This window comes from Orbicella faveolata, unplaced genomic scaffold, assembly GCF_042242905.1.
Source record: "Orbicella faveolata isolate gen_17 unplaced genomic scaffold, um_ofav_v1 contig_48, whole genome shotgun sequence".
Classification (NCBI taxonomy): Eukaryota; Metazoa; Cnidaria; class Anthozoa; order Scleractinia; family Merulinidae; genus Orbicella; species Orbicella faveolata.
The window spans coordinates 7,560,787-7,582,216 of NW_028301578.1; the positions used below are offsets into that span (position 1 = coordinate 7,560,787).

At 39.0% G+C, this 21,430-nt stretch overlaps 1 protein-coding gene and 1 long non-coding RNA gene across 7 annotated transcripts; both read right to left on the reverse strand.

The window, feature by feature from the left end:
* Positions 1 to 10,246: 10,246 nt before the first annotated feature.
* On the reverse strand, positions 10,247 to 16,374 carry LOC149096297 (DELTA-actitoxin-Afr1c-like). Of its 2 annotated transcripts, XM_089280829.1 has the most exons (7): positions 16,123 to 16,374; positions 14,593 to 14,701; positions 14,166 to 14,192; positions 13,997 to 14,065; positions 13,147 to 13,246; positions 11,633 to 11,827; positions 10,247 to 10,794 (listed from the first exon to the last, which is right to left on the reverse strand). In XM_089280829.1, exons 2-7 carry the CDS (start codon positions 14,692 to 14,694, stop codon positions 10,442 to 10,444), a joined length of 846 nt encoding a protein of 281 aa, XP_089136955.1. In that variant the 5' UTR covers positions 14,695 to 14,701; positions 16,123 to 16,374; the 3' UTR covers positions 10,247 to 10,441. The 2 variants fall into 2 exon arrangements, with proteins under 2 accessions (XP_089136955.1, XP_089136956.1); XM_089280830.1 differs by lacking the exon at positions 14,166 to 14,192 and having other exon boundaries at positions 16,123 to 16,269.
* Positions 16,375 to 18,736: 2,362 nt separating this feature from the next.
* On the reverse strand, positions 18,737 to 21,091 carry LOC149096298 (uncharacterized). 5 transcript variants are annotated; one of them, XR_016204476.1, is made up of 5 exons: positions 20,480 to 21,091; positions 20,177 to 20,263; positions 19,641 to 19,923; positions 19,101 to 19,240; positions 18,737 to 18,842 (listed from the first exon to the last, which is right to left on the reverse strand). It is a non-coding gene; the product is annotated as an uncharacterized LOC149096298 (long non-coding RNA). The 5 variants fall into 5 exon arrangements; XR_016204474.1 differs by having other exon boundaries at positions 20,177 to 20,776; XR_016204475.1 differs by lacking the exon at positions 20,177 to 20,263 and having other exon boundaries at positions 20,480 to 20,775.
* Between the last annotated feature and the right edge of the window lie 339 nt (positions 21,092 to 21,430).

Consider the following 21,430-nt stretch of genomic DNA (forward strand, 5'->3'; position numbering starts at 1 on the left):
AAGTTCGCTTTATAGTAGTATTTCACGGGAAAACTTCGTTGTTATTTCTTGTTTGCCGTGCTTTCCTCGATCGTGCACACAAACTATTTACCTTTGAAGAGTTATTCATGATCTTCCTAACTAAAATAAACTTTTAATCTGGGGGTCACTATTTCAAATGCTGTAGTAACCAAAACAATTGTCCAGCTTAATAGCGGTCAAAGTAGAGATTATAGGTAATGTTAAGTCTTCATACGAGCCAAGTGGCCCATCAGGACGAATCTTATCCCTGCTTTTGTAGTATAAAGCGACTTGGAGTATTTCTACTCCTCCCTGGATGGGATGCTAGTTCATCGCAGGGTTACCCCCAGCATTAAATTCGCCAGTACCCATTCATACACCTGGGTGGAGAGAGGCACTGTGAGAGTAGTGCCTTGCACAGGAACAGAACACATTGTTCCAGGCCAGGGCTCGAACCCGGACCGTCGATCCCGAATCGAGCGCACTATTATAACCATGAGGCCACCGCGCCACCCACTTTTGTGACTGGTTGTTAATTATTACAAACTTAAAGCTCTCACCTTGGTTAGTCTCCTCCGCAGCCGTTATTAGGGTCGTCACGCAACGCTTCTCCCCCACTAAAGGCTGCTTAAACCCGAACCCCATTTTTTTCCCTTTGTTTACAGTTCACGTGAAAATTACAGAATGCACCAATCACGCGTTGCCTATTGTTAGCTCTGAAACCAATCACGTATCAATAGTTTGTCAATGACGTCAGTTTCCCCGCGTAAATTCATCGCCTCCTTAGCGAGATGTTGCGAGACATCCCAGAGATTTCCTATGGATCTAACTCAGAAGAAAATAGTCGAAAGTAGTTCTAGGTGCTTCATTTGTTCGTCGGCTTCCCTCAAGAATAACAAAATCTTCATTTTCGGTAAGAGTTTACTCGACATTGCTGAAGTCATCCGATCCTCGCTATCGGTAGACGTGAGTCGCCACTCAGAAAACAGCGCACAGTTCGTCTGTAGAGACAAATGCTACCAACGTTTGATAAAATTTAATCGGGCATCGGATAAGTTGAAGGAGCTAAAGAAAGAAATCGAAGAAGTCTTCAAGGCAAGAGAAAATCTCAGGGCAAAACGCCTACTACATCCAGATGAGAATGCCGACAGACGTGCCAAAAATACATCAACTTCATCACCTCGAGGAAAAGCATCCAAATCGCTGCGATTTGCCGATACCACTTGTACTTCTTCTGCCATCCACGAAGATTCGGATGCGTTGGGAACACCAATTTCTGCTGACAGAACGCCGCTGGGTTCCTGCTTATCACCGATTCAAAGTCATCCCTTTGGCCTGGTCTTACGCGCTTTTCCAAATGCACAACTGAACGGAAGTTCTCCCCTTCCAATGTTGACATCCACGCCGATTTCTGGCCATGGCTCTCGTGATACGAGTCAAATCAAAGTGTCCTTTAAGTATCCGAGTAAAAATGTGAACAAAACTTTATCACCGGCTTATCAGTCTGTTGGAAAGGCGTCGGCTTATGGCGTTCCATCGCAAATCGCGGGAACAATAATAAATTATCAACCACTACGACAACACAAGTGGAAGAGCTTGATAAATAGGAGATTTGCTAAAGCCGGTAGCCAGGTTCACAAAAAACACCTCTCCTATTTGAAACTATTTTTTCAATTGCCAACTTCTGATGATAATTCAACGTGGGGATTTTGAACGTGGAAGACACCAAAATAAAGGCTTCTTCGAGCGACGCCATGTTGGTTTCACTATCAGCAGCCGATAGAACACGAGTTGTGATTGGATAATTAGTCTTGGCGCGACCGCCTCAGGAATATGTGAGGGATGTTGTGATTGGCTAATCCGCGGAAACAAATGGGGTTCGGGTTTAAGCAGCCGTTAGTGGGGGAAAAGCGTTGCGTGACGACCCTAACAACGGCTGCGGAGGAGACTAAACCTTTGTGAGTTCGAGTGCGGACTGATTTGTCTTTAGCAGCGATGCAAGCGCGCATCAGCTCTTTTTTTTTTCAGTCGCGTAACGGTGAATGTCCTTCTTTTAGTCTTCTCGAGAATTCAACCATCCAGTAAAATTTCTAAATCTCATTCGAAACTGTTACGAAACGGAAAAATGTAGCCTTTCGCAGTGACGGAACGGACAAAATCCAACCTATATGAGTCGTAGAGTTTAAGGCGACCGACCTACATTACCATTAAGCGTACCGTTTCGTTTCCCACGTTGTTAAAGCTGATTAGTCAATGAGGGGACACTGCTTGGCTTGAATCAAACAGAAAGATTTTTTTCACTGGGTAACAAGATCACTTTACTACTGTTTTTAAAACAACACTGCAAGTTGTCGTTCAGTACCCTTTCAGGGAACTCCAAATCAACGATTTTTTGAGTTTGAATTTATTGTAAATATTGGATGCGTCCATAAATCTCGTGAACGGAGTAAGCGTTTGCAGTTGGCGACCATTCCTCCGCTGTTCATTACCACATAGTCAGTTTTAATTTCAGAATAATTAGATTGCTACGCTAGTGACGTACTGAAAACACTTCGCTGACGGGCGCAGATAAATTCAAAGTTAAAGTTTCCTCGGCGAATTAGTTTAACATCATTTAGGCCTTCGTAAAATGATCAGGATGAAGCCAAAGTATGATTATTTTCGTTCCATCTAGCAATTTCTTCGGAACATCTGAGATCATATACGCTATTTCAAAGAAACTTTCACAAGCCAAAAGTAAAATTTTTATTAGCTTTCTTGTCCGACCCACGTACGCTAACTTCCAGCCGTCAAAATCATTTTCAATACCAAAAAAAATATCAACATCATCGTCCCAAAGTCGTAACATCGACTTTTCCTCGGTTAATCAACACGTTAAATCTATCGTCGAAGAAGAACCCTCGTGTGTACGGTTCGAATGTAACCTGTCGGACCAGTAAGTGTAGTCTTATATGGTATTGTATATTAATACATATAGGCCGAGAAAGGAGACTCTTAATTGAAAGATAAGACCCTAGTATGCGGCATTTTAAATGAAAGTATTTAACTGGACCTTCTGTTAAAGAAGGAGAATAACCAAAGTGATGAGGAATTGAATGAAACATGACAGGGTACATGAGGCGTGGTGTGGCAGCGGGTGGTGTGGTAGCTTTTACTGCCAGACTCGCCCCCAAAACTGAACACGAAGAACAATAGTAAAGAGACGAAGATCAGTGCCCATATAAACTTGGCAAGGAACAGATTAAGTGATTGATAAGACACGTCTTTCATCACAAGTGGATAGAAGATTAACAGTGAGTGCATTGATATAGGTCAATAAGTATTGAGCGAACGACGTTTTATGAATAACCTAGAAGTATCTCACTCCAAGCTCCATAATTCAAATATTAACTAGCTATAGATTAAGCAAGGGACTTGGCTTTTGTTTTCTGTTTTTGTTGTTGTCGTTGTTGTACGTACAATCTACTTAAGTGCCAAATGCGTCAAGTGGTGTCCATTTAACATTACGTGAGACATGACAGTCTCAAGATTCAGTAGCTAATTATCTGAAAACGATGAGATTATCTTCCTTCAGTAAGTCCTTAATTTATTCTGAACAGCCATCAAGTGTCAAGTGAACGAAGGATTACGTTAAAGGCGATCATTGAACTAAGGATATTGTGATGATAAACCTCGCCAAATTCTTAGAACTATAACATCTGATAATTACAACAAAGAATTGATTTTGCGCTTGAAGTCTATAAAAGTGGTCTGGTAGAAGCGTCAGAAAATTTTAACTCTCTAGAACTAAGTGACATATTCCTGTCAAAATGATATGACAAATTAATGTACTGGCAGGTCACGACGTGAAGGGCCTCAAAAAGCCAAACCCTTTATCTCCAAATCAAAGAAGGAAAGGAAATATTAGTTTTATGATTGTCCTTTCGATCATGTCAACACCTGTTGGTTTCGATAGGTCGATGGTATTGGAAAACTTCTTTTACTTACTCGAAGGCCCGTCCCGTCCCGGCATTCTCGGCTAACACCAATACTTGGCCAGCATTCATGCAAAAAACCGGTTAGAGTTAGGATTTGTAAGAGTGAGGCTACTAAAGGATTTAGACAACAACATTAATGTCCGTTACTCATTGTGCTAGGTAATCTTTCCGACCATGAGATTAATCAACCTACTCGCCTTTGCTCTACTTTTATTGCCCTACACGGCATCCCAAGAATTTTTCTTGTCCTCCAATTTTGGAGACAGTATTGGAAAGACAGGATACGCTGAGTGCCCTACAGGAGAACAATTCTTGTACCTTAAAGGCTTCGGATTGACGGGTACCAGCGACAACTTGAAAGACATTTCAAAAGGAAAATGCTGCCAGCCGCCGAACATGCATCAAAACTGGCCTTACACTTGCCACTCAGCAGACTGGCAGCTAAGCTTCAGCAGGTAACGTTATACAGGTCCTTTCGGTACCGTGATGTTAGATGGGTTGCACCTTTGTGCGATTATTCACTCGAGTCGGTTCAGATGCTTGATGACATGCAAGCATTTTTGCCACGACAACAAAACGGCAACAGCAACAACATCCTTTATTTAAAGATGATGCCGGAAAAAGTGAGGACGCGCTGGTGGAGGAGTGTTTCTATAAAAAAACAAACTAATAAAAAAACCCTCTTCTACCGTAATTGACGTAATCACATTATCATCAGTCTTAATTGTGCCATCGGTTGATAATGAAAGCATCATCATCTATTCTATCTGTGCGATAAATCCATAAAACTTAAGTCCTTTATGTTCCTTTTTTTACGGTTGACAAAGAACATGAGATAACTGAACTAAGCATAGGAGCGTTCTGTCTTCCAGTGAAAAGATCTTATCGGTCATAGTCGATTTTTTCATTGAAGTGAAGGCTGGGCCACATGCTCGCCTGGATTCTTTCTTCGAGGGTTCCATCGGGGGTCTAGTGACGAACTAAAGAGTATCCAATGGGCAGCCTGCTGCAAGCCTTCTCTTCATCCATACTCGTACCCAGACTGCTATGACCAGGATGCTGGACAGGAAAACCTGCGGCAGTGCAGAAGGGATGGCTTCCTATTGGTTGGATTGTACCGAGGAGCTGGAGAGCAATTGTCGAGCATCAAAAAGCTCAGGTGTTGCAAGATGCTTGAAAGTAAGTTGATACACCTTCACCAACTTTTATGTGTATTAGCCGGGCACGTAAAGAAGAACTGGAATAAGTAGAGTACTTGAAATAAGAAAAATGTCGATCAGCACAGTTCACCGTCCTTGTGTTACATAACGACTCTAACCTTTAACACAATAGCCTGGTACATGTATTTAAGGGAGTACTGGAAGTAGGTTATTTGAATAAAGAAACAAAATCGACCGGAATGTGGAGCATAGCTAAACATTCTTGGACTGCATCAGGGCTCCAACCTTAAATACTCGACATTCTGTCGGATTCGATTGCAATAAAACTTATGAAAAGCTCTGACACTGTCCCCAAACTGCTCGTATTTATTAGCGGTAAGTTTGCATTTCGTCTATTTACAGGTTCAAAGATTACTTGCCGATTGCTATCAACAATTAGCAATAATATGTATCGGCGTAACTTTTAGAAATAGCTTTGAGATAGTTTTCGTAATTTTTATTGTTAGGTGCAAGGGCGCGGACATCACTTGACCAAGCCAAATCGCGCATTATGGACGTAAGTTTAAATAACCTAGGAACACTAGCGCATGCTATGGGCTACGGCTGGACAGGAGGTTGCAGAACCAAATGGCCTGGGATGGACTTTAGAAGAGAAGGAGAATAATTGTGTGTAGTAATATCATAGCTGCAACATTGTGACAGATACACTGTATTAGATATTTAAGAAACGCCTATGATACATGTATTAACTAATTATTTAAAGTGTCTGTTAAGTTAATCAGTTTTTCTGAGAGGTAATTTACTCACCATGTTATGGTTTAGTTAAATAATTGCTTTTTTGGCTTGAAAATGATATTTATTGTTCTTGGTTTATGTTGCTCTTAAATCAATTTTGTGATAACCTGCATTGGGCATGGCATAAATTATTATTTTGCCAACACGAAATGGAGAACTGGGTCTTAAGCAAAGTTGCAGGATTAGTATTTTCGTAGAAAGAAAGAGTTGAGAAATTTGTGACATTCTACCGACAGCCTTGCCATTCGCAACGTCCAATAAGGCTAATTTGTTCCCTAGTGTTGTTCAAATAGTGTTCTCTAATTTATAAATTATTTCAATCTGTTGTTTAAATGATTGCCTTATAACCCCATGTCCAGCTTGGGTGCATGTAGGATATTGATGTATTGTTTATCCATGTTGCTGTAAATTATCTTTAATTGATGTGTCAATCAAAACATATCTTGGATATGCTGGCTTTTTCTGGCAAATGTACCTATGCCTCAAAATCTTTGAGTGCGTTTGGTTGTGCAGTGCAGACAAAATACAAATACATAATATAACATACTCATAGCTTACTTATAATTCTTGGTATAATTTATTAATAGCAAAATTAATAAATTATATGGGATGGACTTTAGAATATGTAGTCCACAATCTCAGTCGAGAAAAAGAACAAATCACCTTGGAATTGAATAATAAAATTATTATCCGAAGCCTATGCAAGTATTCATGATCAGTAACAAAATATCATATTTATCGTTCATGCCAGAGGGATTTTGCTTATACTTATACTTTGAGATATGGTGCAAACTCTTTCAGCAGGAGGAGACTCCATACGAAAATGAAGATGGCTAACGATCTTTGGGGATCAAGTTAGAAAACAAAACTTTTTAACTTTTTACATGTGTATACTATTTTGGTATTTTTTGTGAGATTTCATTTGGTAGAGATTTGGGGACTGCGTATTTTGTAACCACTGCATTTCAGTCATACCCCACAACAACAAAAAATGTGTAAACATCTTTTGTGCGGGAGTCCCCATGTTAACTAAGAAAGAATATAATGATTAATAACGATGTCTTGTGACCAAAAAGCACAGAAGACAGTTCTGTTATGTGATCAACGTTTTTGGTGGCTCCCCTGATATCCTTGAAATCATGGCGGTATTTTCATCATCACACCATCTTACACCTCAGTCTGCTGATGTAATCCTATTTCGGGCTGAAACTATAAAATCGTTCGCAGTTTACCTCACATACATGTACATGTTGGATTATTTTCATTAGCAACAACATCCCAAAAAATTAATAACTGACGAGCTCCGCTTTTAGGCTTTGCTAAATCTATATATTAACTTTTTCTTCTATACAAATGTTTTTTTGCTCTTTTGTTTTGTGTATATGGTGATTATTAAAACTCAAACCAGAAGGCTAAACAAAATAGAGAAAACCTCACCGCAAAATTACAAAACTCTAATCAAAGTTGTATCTTTTCCTGGGTGAGCTTAATCGGGCTTTGAATAACCCGGCCCAGGAGCTACGCTTTTAGGCTGGCGTAAATTTATATGTTATGTTCTTAACTAAACCGAATAAAATCTGTCCTCTCTCTAAATGGCAAAACTAGCCAAAAAGCAATCAAAACAAAACTAGCCGTTTCTCGCGTTTTTTTTCGCTGAAATTCAGTAAAATTTGGCAGACTGTTAGTAAATGTTTGACGTTAGTGGAAGCTCGTTTTTCAGGGAAATTTATGAGGAGTTTTTTGCAGCGGTAAAAGACATAAATTTGGAAAAATCGGAAAAAACGGCCTTTACAAACTATACTTTTTTCGTGTTTAAAATTCGTATCCCGCAGGGTGCGATGCGCTGTGAAAATTTGGAAGATTTCACCGCAGGAAATTTAAGAAAATCACAAATAAGGCCACAAAAAAAGCAAAAAAAAGAAAAAACCACATCTGTTTGGGCATTTATAATTCAAGACTAAGACCCAAAATTTTAACAGATATGATAGTAAAACACTATTTAAACATTGCTTATTACATGTAATAAGTTCGAGAGGACTGGGTGTAAAAACAAATACAAAAACTGCATCCAACACATAATACTTGCGCGCGCAACTCCATAAATGACTACCCTATGGAGCCACCTTGATTGCTAAGTCCAGTGTAGGGTGGAATTTATTGTACAGTATATTCTTGACTGAAATTCGATGGTACATATATATGTGGGTTATTATTGACCAAGCTTGCTCTGTCAAGATTGCTGGATTTTGACCAAGTTCTTGTTTTCGCTGTCTATGGACGAACAAGACGGAGTCGAGGTCCATAAATACGCAAAAACAGAAGGAGGCTAATATCTAGCCATCTTGACCTAACCAGCTCAGTCAATAAGGGATTTATTACTCGGGCCTCCGTAGGAAAGCCCGAGTCATAAAATGCAAGCGTTTTGGTCGCCAAAATGGGGGTCATGATCGCAAGCGTTCCATGCGCAGACCATGGAAACTGGGGACGGGAAACGCGACATTGCACGCTCTTCGTGACAGAATGCGGAGTTTTGCGAATAAAGTTTTGGCAAGAATCGCGCCTTATTCGTTCATCTCACATACAAAGATGTCGATCGTCTTCGGAAAGGGTCGGTACAAGAATTATATTGCTTGAAAGCCAGCCAGTTACGCAAAGTTCACGCTTGAAACGTTCTCGTGACATAACAGCTGAGCCGATCGCGGTATGAATTCAAACTACGACAACACTGACGAAAAATAGCAGCCAATGACTGAATGTGGCTACTGCTGTTATTATTTAGAACATTGCAGTAAACCAAGTCGTATTGCAATAAAACATGCGACTTGCTACTTGCACCAGGCAAAATGTCGATCTCCAAATTTGTCAAGATAAGACTTTTGGTAACTTGAATTGAATATCTTACGTCCAAGTTAGTTGGCTTTCTAGTAGGGTGCAGCAAATAAAAAATAACGTGTGATTTTGGAGGCAAATTGTACCGGAAATTAAACCGATTGTGCAGAAAATTGTACGGGATTGTTGACGAACCAATGTTCTTGCTAAGTCCTAAGGAAAATCTGCATTCTGATTGACGATAGTTTAGCCAGTAATTTCACTAGTAGTTCGAATATATTTAGCAGTCTTAGCAGTCGCTAATTCTTTTAGAAAACTGTGTCTGACTGCTAAAGAAAATCGTGTTGCGTGACAAAAACTAGATGTGTATGAAACCAAAATAAATAGCAAAACAGAATGCCGCATCTTCCCTTATAAATGAGAGTCCGCTTTAAAAATACTTCTGCCTTGATTCAATAAAAATATGTAGCTTGAACATTTCTTCATAAATTGCGTTAAGGGTCGCAAATTCTTGGAAATTATCCGCAAAATACACAACTTGAAAGTTTATGCAAATTATGCGCAATGCAATTTGCACCTTGTCATAGGGCTGCTGTTTTCGCGAAGGAGTATATACATTAGCCCTCCAAAGGAGACATGACTCTTGAAAAGGGTTTAAGATCGCAACACGGCAAAGATGTTCAGCTGCACAATTTACTCGGATCGCCACGACCAGTAAACGAACTTCGTACAATTTCTGCTAGCATGTAAAATGTAATCGCCACAAGTTGTTAAAAGACCCGGAAAGTTCTTTGCAAACAAGTTCTCCATAAAAGCGCAGACAGCTGTGCTTCATTCTTGAAGCAAAATGGTTTAAACTCACAACTTGCGACGTACATTGGGACTCAAGACTATGGATCAGAAAGTATTTATAAGGCTCTCTCAAAGGGACTAAAGAGAACCTTAAAGATTGAAAGAAACCAGAGGTACTTGGCTAGAATTTCGGTACTGATGAACAATGAAGTTTCACTCGCATTATCGGCCAAGGGAGAATAACAAAATGCATATAAATTAGTTTGCACTTAGTTCAATGATTTTTTTTTTTTTCAGAACAATTCTCCACGGAACCATTCTAGTCGTGATAGCTCTGTAACTTAGCTCGGTGTTGCACAAAAGTTTGGGGTAGGGGGTAAAGGGAATTTCGTGATTCGGGAATAGCTTATTTTTTTCCCCGTGGAATCAGTTGCCGACAAACCGTTATTTTCCAAAACAATTCAGTTGTGAAAGGTCCAACTTATTTTGTGTGAAAGGTGATCTTGCGCCTCCCCCCCCCCCCCCCTCCCACCCTTGACTTCACCACCCTCTTTTGTGGGTGTTTAAAGTTTCTGTAAACTAAAAGTTAGGGGTTAAAACGAGGAAGCCATCGGCGTCTAAGGAAGAGCTCCCCTGACTAACCCATTTAACTTTTGGGTTTAAGTTCAGTTGTGAAAAACAACGAAATACTACTTTCATTTTTCCCACACGTTTATTTGTCATTTCAACTCTTTAATAATAAGCCCCACAGATTTTCAACTAGAAATCTTTCATACAGCCAATGATGCGACCGTGCTAACCATCACCCCCTAACTAAACTTACTACACAATACAGCCTGTTACTTCTTAACACCGGTTATGCGAGCGAGTGAGGCAAGCATGCTTGTTTTACATGCAAGTTTCGCTTTCTTTCAGGACATGAATCTCCAAGGTAGCTTGACCAGAGCTGGACATAGAACCGCAAAATTTTAGACCAGAACCGAGGGATCTCTCATGCCAACCATTTGCCTTGAAGGGGTTTGCGTCATAATACAAATCTACGTAATGATCATAGTCGGCGTCTTGGTTTCCAGAGTATAGCTTAGCATTCCACCAGTTCTGGTAGAAGTTATAATCAAACGGGACAGACCACATCACAGCAAGTGTTTTGCCGATGCTTGGAATGTAGTAGGCCAGGACTCCGACAACTCCCGTTGCGACCGGTCCAGTGGTCTTGCGAGGCCCGTAAAGTACGGCATACCCTGTGGAAATAGAAAAGAAAAAAAAAAGAAAAAAGAAACGGAGAAACAGAGAAACAATTAAAATGATTGATCTCGGCTCTCGCAAAATATCATGATTTGTTAGTGGCGAGCAGATCAATTATTTGCCGAAGCCGAAGACAGAGGAAAATAATTCTTCTGCGAGACACTGACGAATCACGATATTTAACGATAACCGAGCTCAATAACTGTTCTTGAAAATGTTCTTGGGCGCTTTGTTGACAACGGTGTTGATTTTCTTCTTAATTATTAATCTCGGTCCTATTTCAGAGGCTCCAATATAATTCTGAAAAATGGGGATATCACTTGAAAAATCATGTAACAAAACAAGCACGGCGCGAAAAGGTGAAGAACAAAAAACAACAACAAAAAAAAAAGGTGAAAAAAAAACCTAAACAGAAATAAAAATGTAATGTAAATGTCAAGATTATTTATAGTGGTCATTCACTTAGCTATACAAGCAGTAAGCTTAGCTATTTTACAGGCATGCCACTGAAACAAAGGAAACAAATGTTTCAAATAAACGTAGCATAGTTCAAAATCCCAACTGGCAGAAGGCAGACCAGTTGGCTATTTACAAACCGTTACCAAGAATTTGAACTGAGGGATACCGAGAAACAAATCCCGCTAGTGACAGATGGAGGCCTTGAACCCGAGACCTCCAGATTACAACACCAGCGCCCTAAACCACTCCGCCACGCTGCCTCCTTTGATGCCTAGCAAGGTGAAACGGTCATGTTGGTCATATTGTGTTGGTCAAGTTCAAGCATGATAACTACTATACTAGCGAGCCCCTGTAAATGCTAAATTCACTTTTTACCATCAGAAACAGAATAGGGCAGGTTTTCATCTGCAGTGCCAGAAAAAAAGTAGGTAGAACCTTCTTGCCACCTAAATCCACTTTCGTTGTCAACGCCAACGGCGCATTTGCGGTTTACGTTAGCGAGGACATCTAGGAGGTTTTGCAGCAGGCCGATTGTAAGCTCGGCACCTGCAATAATAGTTCCTGCAGCAACTGAAATTAAATGAGCAAGTAAGTGAGATCTTAATAAAACCCCTGCACAGTCTGTATCAACCGAAATCTTGTTAAAACCTTACCAGAAGTGGAAGCGATCTAAGGAGGCATATAGAAGACGTCTGGTAAGGTTTTGTAAAAATCAACGAATCAAATATCTCGACTTGTTACTTGTATGGTCCGCATAACGCTCTCCACCGGACAATTAACAATTATTCCACGAGGGCGCGCTCGATATGAGATGGTAAATAGCCAACGAGGCCCGTAGGGCCTCGTTGGCTACGATTACCTCATATCCAAAAAGCGAGACTGGATTAATTGTTGTTTTAAAAACGTCCCTAAAAAATTTGAAGACTAGGCCCACAAGAATCACGCGTTTGCATACCATATTTTTAGAGCATGGTATAATGGCTTATGACCCATGATGGCTAAGCCAATGAAAACTCTTAAATTGTATTATCCATTAGACAGTGGGGATTTATCCAGAGGAGGGCGTTATCCACCTTTCGAACAAATCTTGCCTGGCCCTTTCTCTGTCACGCAACTTTGCGCTTTCGGAAGAGGGAATCTCTTTGGAAAGCGTAGCGTTGCGGGACAGATAGAGAGTCACAACTTGTATAGTTACTCTTTTATTGACAAACTATTACCGCAGGGGGAGGGGGGACTCTCAAGATAAGCTATGTGGGTTTGTACCGCTGTGAAGGGAATAGTTTTCAAGCAATTTAGTCTGGGATAAATAGTTTTGGTCTAGAGTAGGCTATAATTTAACTGACAAGTGGCCAGTATAAATAATTTAGTCTAGAACAGAGTTATTTACCCTGGGTTCGACAATGGAAATTAAAACTCGAAAGTGACTTTGCAAGATTTTGGCTTAGTTAACGTATGTTGGGCTGCGATAGTGATAAAGTTTCAGCATGGAAAATAGCTAGTCTAGGATAGAGTACGGGTTTTGGGTACCTTGTCCAGAATAGGGTCGCAAAATCAAGCTGATCATGGTCTAGTATAGGGTAAGGGTTTCAGTGTCCCCACGGCACACCCCTACCCAGGCGGGCAAACCATATCTAGCTAATGTCAGACTACTTGGTAAACTATCAGCTCTTGATTTTAACGAGTTGGTGCAAGCCCTTGCCATCCTTAGAGGGCTAACCTAGCTGGAGGTGCAACTTCCTATGTTTTCATTTGTTTGGTTGTTGTTGTTGCCTTTTTTCTTTTTTCTTTTTTGTTTTTTTCTGCGACCGTCTCTAACTAGGCTTTACAACTATCGAGACAATTCATTTCATGTGTCAGTCCACTAACTACAATTACGAAAGATCATTTACTTCTGGCCGCGCGCTTTTCGCTGTCTAGGTTTTCCAAGTCCATCGGCTCCTGCGGTATAGCTTCAGCGTTATGAGATCGCTTTAAAAGGGCCCTCAGTTCCTATGTAGCAGAAAGTAAAACAGTCAGCTCATTCAGTTGGTTTTCATTCTTCATCTCTTCTTTTGTTATCAGCCGATTTTAGAACTACCTTACATAACTGTAGCATCAATAGCGTGGCCGAATATCTCCCATAGAAAATGCAGCCAATCGGAATACAGGAAACCCGTTGAATATTCGACGGTATTGCATCAACCTTCCCATCATGCAACGCGCATACGTCACATTGATTGCGTTGGCCAGTGCATTTCTATGGTGTGGTATAAAATAGTTATGCAACGCCCTCTCGTGGTATACCATGGAATATTCCACTTATCACTTGTATTATCTTGGAATACACGCTCGCCTAAAAAGGTCGGGTGTATACCGAGGAACGGGTAGGATATTCCGTGATATCCACTATCTCTAAACTGGTAACGCTTAAACACAGATAACGAGAAGCTAAATTTCACACGCTTTCAACAATCGATCACTTACTAAAGTCATGTGCCAAATGTATCAAATATTGTGAAAAGTTACTTTTTTAAAACAGTGAAAAAAATGAAGTAATATGGACATTACCAACAGAAAAGTAAATTTAATGTGTTAAATAATTATTACTCCTTTCATAGTGTCAAAGAAAGCATGTTTTTGACCCAGCAGTAATCAGATCATGTGATCTGCGGTTAGTAGTTTCGCAATGATTGAATTAATGAAGCGAAAAGTAAGAAAATTCTATTTCCAAAATAAAAACTTACATTAATATCTTTTTACCTGGCGATTGGGAACCATTTCAGGAAAGTGGGCCAGACCAACATCTGCTAACAATGCCTCAGCTCCCCGCTTTGTAAGGAAAAAAAAGCTAAAATGTTAGAACAAGAATCAGCAATGTTTCAAAAATGCCCCTTCACACATTTTTATTACCAGTAAAAGTTGTTATCACCTTGGTTTTGGGCATTTCTTCTAGTACCTATGTGGAGAAAAATATATCCAAGGGCTTAGCGGTTATTGTTTAGCATCTGACCCATGCAAAAAGTTTTTTTCCCTTTATAAAATGTTAAAAATATAAATAAAATCCTTCTAAAGGTACATTTGTGTATTTCAATGAAATTGTGGCCGTTGCAATTTGACTTTCTTGCAAAAGTGTGTCACAGCATAAATGCCAGATTCTAAAAAGCACCTCGATTTGTTAAAGCTAATGTTCATGCTCTTTCACGTTTTACATGATTGTGTTAAAATTATAACTTCATTCATGGCGTAAAACGGACCAAATATACCATGGACATTTTAAGAGAGACGCCATTTAGGGTTGCGAACATAAAGTTTGATGAAAGGCAATAACACAGGTCATTCTTTTTTTTTTTTTGTACCTCTCCATTTGGATCGTTTGCTTTGATCGGCGCAGATCCAAAGGTAGTAGTAGTAACCGAAACGATTAACAGCAAGGAGAAGATAAAACTGAGGTGGTCCATGTTCAACCTAGAAAACAATAATTATAACCAAAAACATTCATTACCAATGACAAGAAAACTTCTCGCGTCTGAAGTCTGTGGTGGGTTAGTTGGGTTCAGTGATTCTAAAAATCTATCTATAATAATTATAGCATGGAATAAACAAACAGTACGTGGAGGAACATTATCCTGTGTATTCTAAGGTTTTGGTATGAATAATTCAAATTTGTAACTTACATTTGCAGGAGCGTGGGCGCTTTACGTAAACAAATCTGTGCTATACTTGGCAAGGGATGAGAAGATGGTATGATGCATTTTCCGCTTGGTTAATTTTTTTCGTCCGTAATTAGGTAGAGAGTTATTATGTTGCGTCTGAAAGGTCTGTGATGGGTCAGTTGGGTTCAGTGATTCCCAAAGGAAAACACCGTTTCGGATCAAAAATCGCTGAGAGGGTTGTAAATGCGAGAGAAAGCTCACATCTCGATTGTTCTCTAATTTATGTTTTGTAGAGTTTAAAGCGCCAATTCATAATTCACAATTATTCCCTAAAATATCTGCACATGCAGAAAGCATGTTGCTCTCACAAACAGACTTCCCGAAAGTTGCTTTCGGGAAGCAAGCTGATGCTTGTTAAAAAAAATCAATTTAGAGACAAAAACTATACAAGAAAGAAAAAACTGAGCTACTGTTTTCCACGCTGTACATGTATCTGTTTCTTCACGACCTGATAAGCTTCTATGTGAAATCGCTTTGTTACATCTACCATGGAACCCCGCCGCATCCAAGAGAGTTCCATTTTTTCTATTTCGTCGCTAAATTTTGTCTTTGTTTCTATTCGGTCAAAATATTTCTAGCCTCGTTCCGTTCCGTTTCTGCACTTAGTAGCTCATTTTTGCGTACTTTTTTTTGCATACTTACGGTGCAAGGTGTTTTCTCAAAATGACATTTTCTGTTTCTACATCGATGAAAGAGAACTAGAAAGGGAGTTGAGGAAAATTACGTGACTGAATTCATGAACAGAGTTGGAAGTTTGCTTGCTAGTTTTCTATATATTAAAGACTCACAAAAATAAACTGTTGTTTAACATAGCTATTTCGTATTCCCCACTTAAAGTTACGTGAGGTTTTGGCGTCTCGCGATGCTGCTTTACCGTAGTTTCCAATCTGTAGTAACCTCATCTTGTCAAAAAATACAGTCTCCACGTTTAAGGACGAGAGCAATTCAGTCGAAATTGCACCTTCACTGTGTGTGACTAATCAAACTTCCCTTTATAGTGGAGGTTTTCAATACAACTTGTAGATAGCGAAGAATTAAGTTCTTTGCTTAACCTTATTGAGTTTTACTTGAGGATAACGAATATGGTTTTGAGAACAAAATATCCTAATGCATATCAAGGTGTATAGTGCCAGCTTACTTTATCAAGAGGAACTTCAAATAGGAGATACAAACCTACTGTTTGTCTTGCTCACTCTGTACTTTGATGAAATTTTTCAGCAGCAGGTAAGATCGTCTTTTCTAGAAACGTTTCCGAAAAGAATGAGAGCCCGTATTTTCTGTGCTTGCTTTTCAACGGTCCTAATTAGACGGGAAACTGACAGGTACCAATAGTCAAATTCCTTAATAACGTGCGGATGATACCTGGCAGACAAATTGTTTCCAAAATGGTTTTCAAACAGCGGGACGCCTAGAGATATTTTTCCAGTGGTGGGAGAGCTTTCGGTGTTCAGTAGCTACTTATATAATCTAAATGCGCTAGAAAACTACTGATTATTTGTTACATGTAATCCAACTTAAACTTGATCAGAAAGGAAACATTTGTATTTGGTTACCAAGGAAATCATGTCTTCTGTTCAAAATCACCGATGATATGAAAGATGAGATAAACAAAGAATACGTGCAGGCAGAATTACCTTTGTGTTTATTCTGAGAGACTTCCTTTAATTTATTTGTTTTTGCGAACAGTTATGCCAAGTCAACTATACTTGCGGTTCTTGTCATCGTTTGGTCGAAATTAAATACTTAAGGTGCAGCTTAGTTTACAGCTTTCTTTGAAAACTGAGCAGAACTACCGCCCGAAGTAGACTTTGCAAACAGCGCATGACTATTTCCATTTCTTAAGGGTAGGAAAAGTTTTTGATGATAACATTTTCTGACTGAAGTTTTTTGATTAAAATAGAAAGCTTAGAATATGCATATATCTCTGATCATTTTTCGTACACCTAAAGTTAAGCATTTATAGTTCAAGAGCCATTCCCACACTAAAGAATTCTGGATTGTGGTCAATGTTCTCAACGAAATCCACCTTAAAAATACACGGTTTGAAACAAAGGAGAACAAAACCTTTTTTAAGTGCGTAGAAACATGCAGAGATGTTTGCTGTTACCAGGACATCAATGCATCTCTTAAGCATACCTTACATGAAACTCGAGTTGAAAATGAGATAGATACGTCGTGCGATATGAAATATTTCGGTAAACAAGAAAAACAATTAATAGCTGCCGACAAACGTATTTGCAAATATCTTTAAGTAGTTATGATATTATCAATTTAGAAAAATACTGCGAAACGTCCGATGAAAAACATTGATTTTAAACAAAAGACGTCACGTATTTTATAGTAGAGAATCCAGTGGGGACTTTTTACTTGAACTTAAATAATTGGTTTGCTGATAATTCTTTGTTCCCTTTGCAATGTAATACGTACAAGGCATAGAAGAATGGTTTTTCAATATAATTTAGCTATAAAACGTTAGCAACATTATCCTCGTATAAATTCTGGGAGACGTTCGTAAATTTATTTGTTTTCCCGGACAGTTATGCCAAGTCCTCTATACTTGCGGTTGCTGTCATCTTTTCTTTGAGGTTCAACACTTTAGGTGCAGTTTCAGTTTACAGCTCTATTTGAAAACTGAAACGAACTTCCGCCCGCAGTAGACTTTACAAGAGGCGTTTGTCTGGCGGTTCTTGTCGTCTTTTGTTCGAAATTAAACACTTTAGGTGCAGTTTTAGTTTACAGCATTATTTGAAAACTCAACGAAACTTCCGCCCTTTGTAGACTTTGCAAATAGCGCATGACTAGGAACATTTTTCTAGGGTAGGAAAGGGCTTTTGGTGCTAATATTTATTCGCTGAACTTTTTTTGACCAAAATAAGAAAGCTAAGAAAAGGTAGATTAAAAAATTGCTCTCAGATCATTTTTCATGCTCCTAAAGTTAGGCAGATACAGTTCGAACATCAAAATTTCTGGTTTGTGACCAATGTTGTAAATAAAAACCGCCTCCAAAATATATGATTTAAAACAGTGGGGAACAAAACCTTTTTGTTAAGTAGGAAGGACCGTGCAGGTTTGTCGGCTGTCACCAAGAACATAAAATCTATCTGTTAACGACGCCTTTGATTAATCTCAAGTTAGAAATAAGATAAATATGTCGTACGATATGACATATTTTGGTAAACAAGAAAAACAATTAATAGCTGCCGACAAAGCTATTTGCAAATATCTCTAAATAATTATGATATTAGCAATTTAGGAAAATACAGCGAAAAGCCCGATCAAAAAGCTTTATTTTAAACAAAACACGACACGTATTTTATAGTGGGGAATCCAGTGAGGAGTTTTTACTTGAACTTGAATAATTCGTTTGCTGATATTTGTTTGTTCTCCTTGTAATGTGATAATTACAAGGTATAGAAGAATGGTTTTTTAATATACAGTCCGGGATCGTTATCAGATTTGATAACCTCGACCAAAACAAACCATAAACCAATCGCTGCACAAGTTTTCGTTCACGTGACATTATTTGGTAGCAACAGTGTATAATTCAATATGACGGTCGACGGGGCGCTGCGATGAAAGGAGTTACTTTTTTCACAACATCACAATGCAATTTCATTTAATTGTAATTGTATGTTTGCTTCACAATAGGTTACTGGATTATGGAATAGAAACAGAGATGTATGGAAGAAAACTGTCTTTGTCCAAAAGCTACAGCGAAAAGTTTCATTTTCAGATAGACACCTTATAATATTTGTTCCGAGTAAAAACACACGAAGGTAGACAACAGTTATTCTGTTCACAAAAGCGTTGTTTATTGATACTAATATGATTAGCTTCTATTTTCACTCAGGCTTCATTTTCTTGGTAGTTGGCGAAGCTGGCTGTTCAACAGTCTGTATAAAATATAAACGAAACACTAACAGTAAATACATCTTGAGTTCACAAATTGACACTGAACAAGTTGCTTCTATATTCCAAGCGGAGAGCTGTAACTGAATTTCGTTCAATTTGCATGAGCGAAGCGTGGTTAGGACCGAAACATCTCCGACTATGATTCATTACTATGAAATGGAAATAACAGTATCGAAACAGTTCGCGACCCTCCCTCTGTCGACTCTCTGTCCAGATATTCTGAAGATAGAATAGCTTACCTCGATGGCCATATCCCATCCCACGCCTAATTCCAATTCTGCGATTGCTAATTCAATCCCCTCCGCCGTATTGTACATTTCGTTTCCATCTTTGATGCACTGGAGTTCTCTTTGTCGTTGTGGGCTCGCCTGATATGGTTCTGGCACAACAACAAAAATATAGCAGGTATATTTACTTTAATTCGTGATACACCTCCGTTCAGTGGAATGGGTACATGCAACACTTTATGTCGCGAGATGTGACAGTAAACTTGGAAGTCTTGGCATTTCCGGAAAAAAAATTGTTTTAGTTGTAGATCAGTAGTCTATTGTTGTGCATTCGGTGATATGGAAAAACTCTTTTAATGACCGATTCATATAAAAGAAACTATAATTCAAGTAATATGTTTTCGTACCATAGTTCACTCGCTAAATCCAACAATAAGCTTCATTATATAACGACTGGTGTACCAGAAAACTGACCTAGTTTGGCCGACATTTCCGGAAAATATTTCAGGACCGCGAGTTGTTGAAATTGACTCTAAAATATAGGCAACTTACCCTTTAACGTGGTTGCCGATTTTCCCGCAGTCCGAAAGGTGTTTTAGTTCCCTCTTTATGAAGTATTGCACCCGGCCTATCTGTCTTCCAGCAACTTCTCTCAAAGTGCAATTTTTCTTAGCGCTCTTGGATACCAGACTGTGGCACGTCTAGAAGTGTCTCGGGTATTTCTCTCATTTCTGGCAAAACACAACGAAGTGCGAACGAGTCTTTGTTTGCAATTTTCAGGAAGGACATAAAAAGGAGTTCCTTCTGGCCCCTTGATTTTGACCTCATGGTAACCCTTCAAAAGAAAATAAACAACTAATGTTAGATTCGCAAGTGGTTTCCCAACCACCTGGACTGCCGTACCATGAATCGAGCGACTCACTAAGAGCTATAATTTTTTCTGAAGGGGCTTAGATGATTTATGTAAATTACTTTTACGTTCCCCTTGATTTTGCCACCAGTAATTCTTAAAGTTGAATGGTGCGTGTCTGTCAGGCCTAAAAGGAACGAAAATTTTATGCTGCAAAACTCGACAACAATAAACCTACCCTATGTAATGACCAAGCTATGTCCACAAAATCGACATAAATTTGCTATTTTGATTCTATGGGTACCAGCATCCGCCATCTCAATACCTAGGAACATATCAATTACAGCTGTAAATATGGCCGCCGTTACGAACAACACATCGCAAATCAAAATACTCCCGTGCACTTTTTTCACAGATCGTGCACAACACTAAAAACAGGTTAAATCCCAAGAATATGGCGTGAAGATTAACGACATATTTTTTGTGATTTTCGCAAAAATCTCCAGGTAACTTAAATCTAATGACAAAATGAAAAACATACCTGGTTTGGATGCAAAATTGCAAGCGCTGTTTCACTTTACGAGTAGCATTTTACATCGTTTACGCTGGTCTTCAACCGCCATCTTCAAAACACGTGAGGCTCCTTCTTTTCTGGTAATTATCGAATAGAGTTATGGGTAAATTACCCGAGTATAATCGAACAAATAACGAGCAAAGCGAAGTGAATACGAAAATTCTCGGTTTTTGAAATGGCCGCCATGTTGTGACGTCACATGGTTATCAAATCTGATAACGATCCCGGACTGATATAATTTAGCTATAACACGTTAGCAACATTACCCTTGGGTACATTGTAAGAGACGTCCTTAAATTTATTTGTTTTTCCGGATTGGTATACCAAGTCCACTATACTTCAGTGCGGTTCTAGTCATCTTTTGTTCGAAATTAAACACGTTAGGGGCAGTTTTAGTTTACAGCTTTCTTTGAAAACTGAACAGAACTTCCGCTCCCAGTAGACCTTACAAACAGGGCATGACTAGACAATAGCTACCTAGAAACAAACTGTGCTAAAAAACTTCTGATTATCTGTTACATGTAATCAAACTTAAACTTGATCAGAAAGGAAACATTTGTCTTTGGTTACCAAGGAAATCATATCTTCTATTCAAAATTACCGATGAAATGAAAGATGAGATAAAACAAAGAATACGTGCAGGTAGCATTTTCTTAGCGTTCGTTCTGGGAGACTTCCTTTAATTTATTTGTTTGCGGGCAGTTATGCCAAGTCAACTATACTTGCGGATCTTGTCATCTTTAGTTCGAAATTTAAAACTTTAGTTGCAGTTTTAGTTCACAGCTTTCTTTAAACCTGAACAGATTTTCCGCCCGTAGTAGACTTTGCAAACAGCGCATGACTGTTTACATTTCTCGAGGGTAGGGAAAAGTTTCTGATGATAATATCTACTCTTGAAATTTTTTGATCAAAATGAAA

Coding starts and splice junctions, on each gene's coding strand:
- LOC149096297 (XM_089280829.1), bottom strand. CDS start 14,694: ATGGACCACCTCAGTTTTATCTTCTCCTTGCTGTTAATCGTTTCGGTT. Junction 14,193..14,592: donor CAAACGATCCAAATGGAGAG/GTACAAAAAAAA, acceptor TTCTCCACATAG/GTACTAGAAGAAATGCCCAA. Junction 11,828..13,146: donor CGAAAAGCGCGCGGCCAGAA/GTAAATGATCTT, acceptor ATTTAATTTCAG/TTGCTGCAGGAACTATTATT.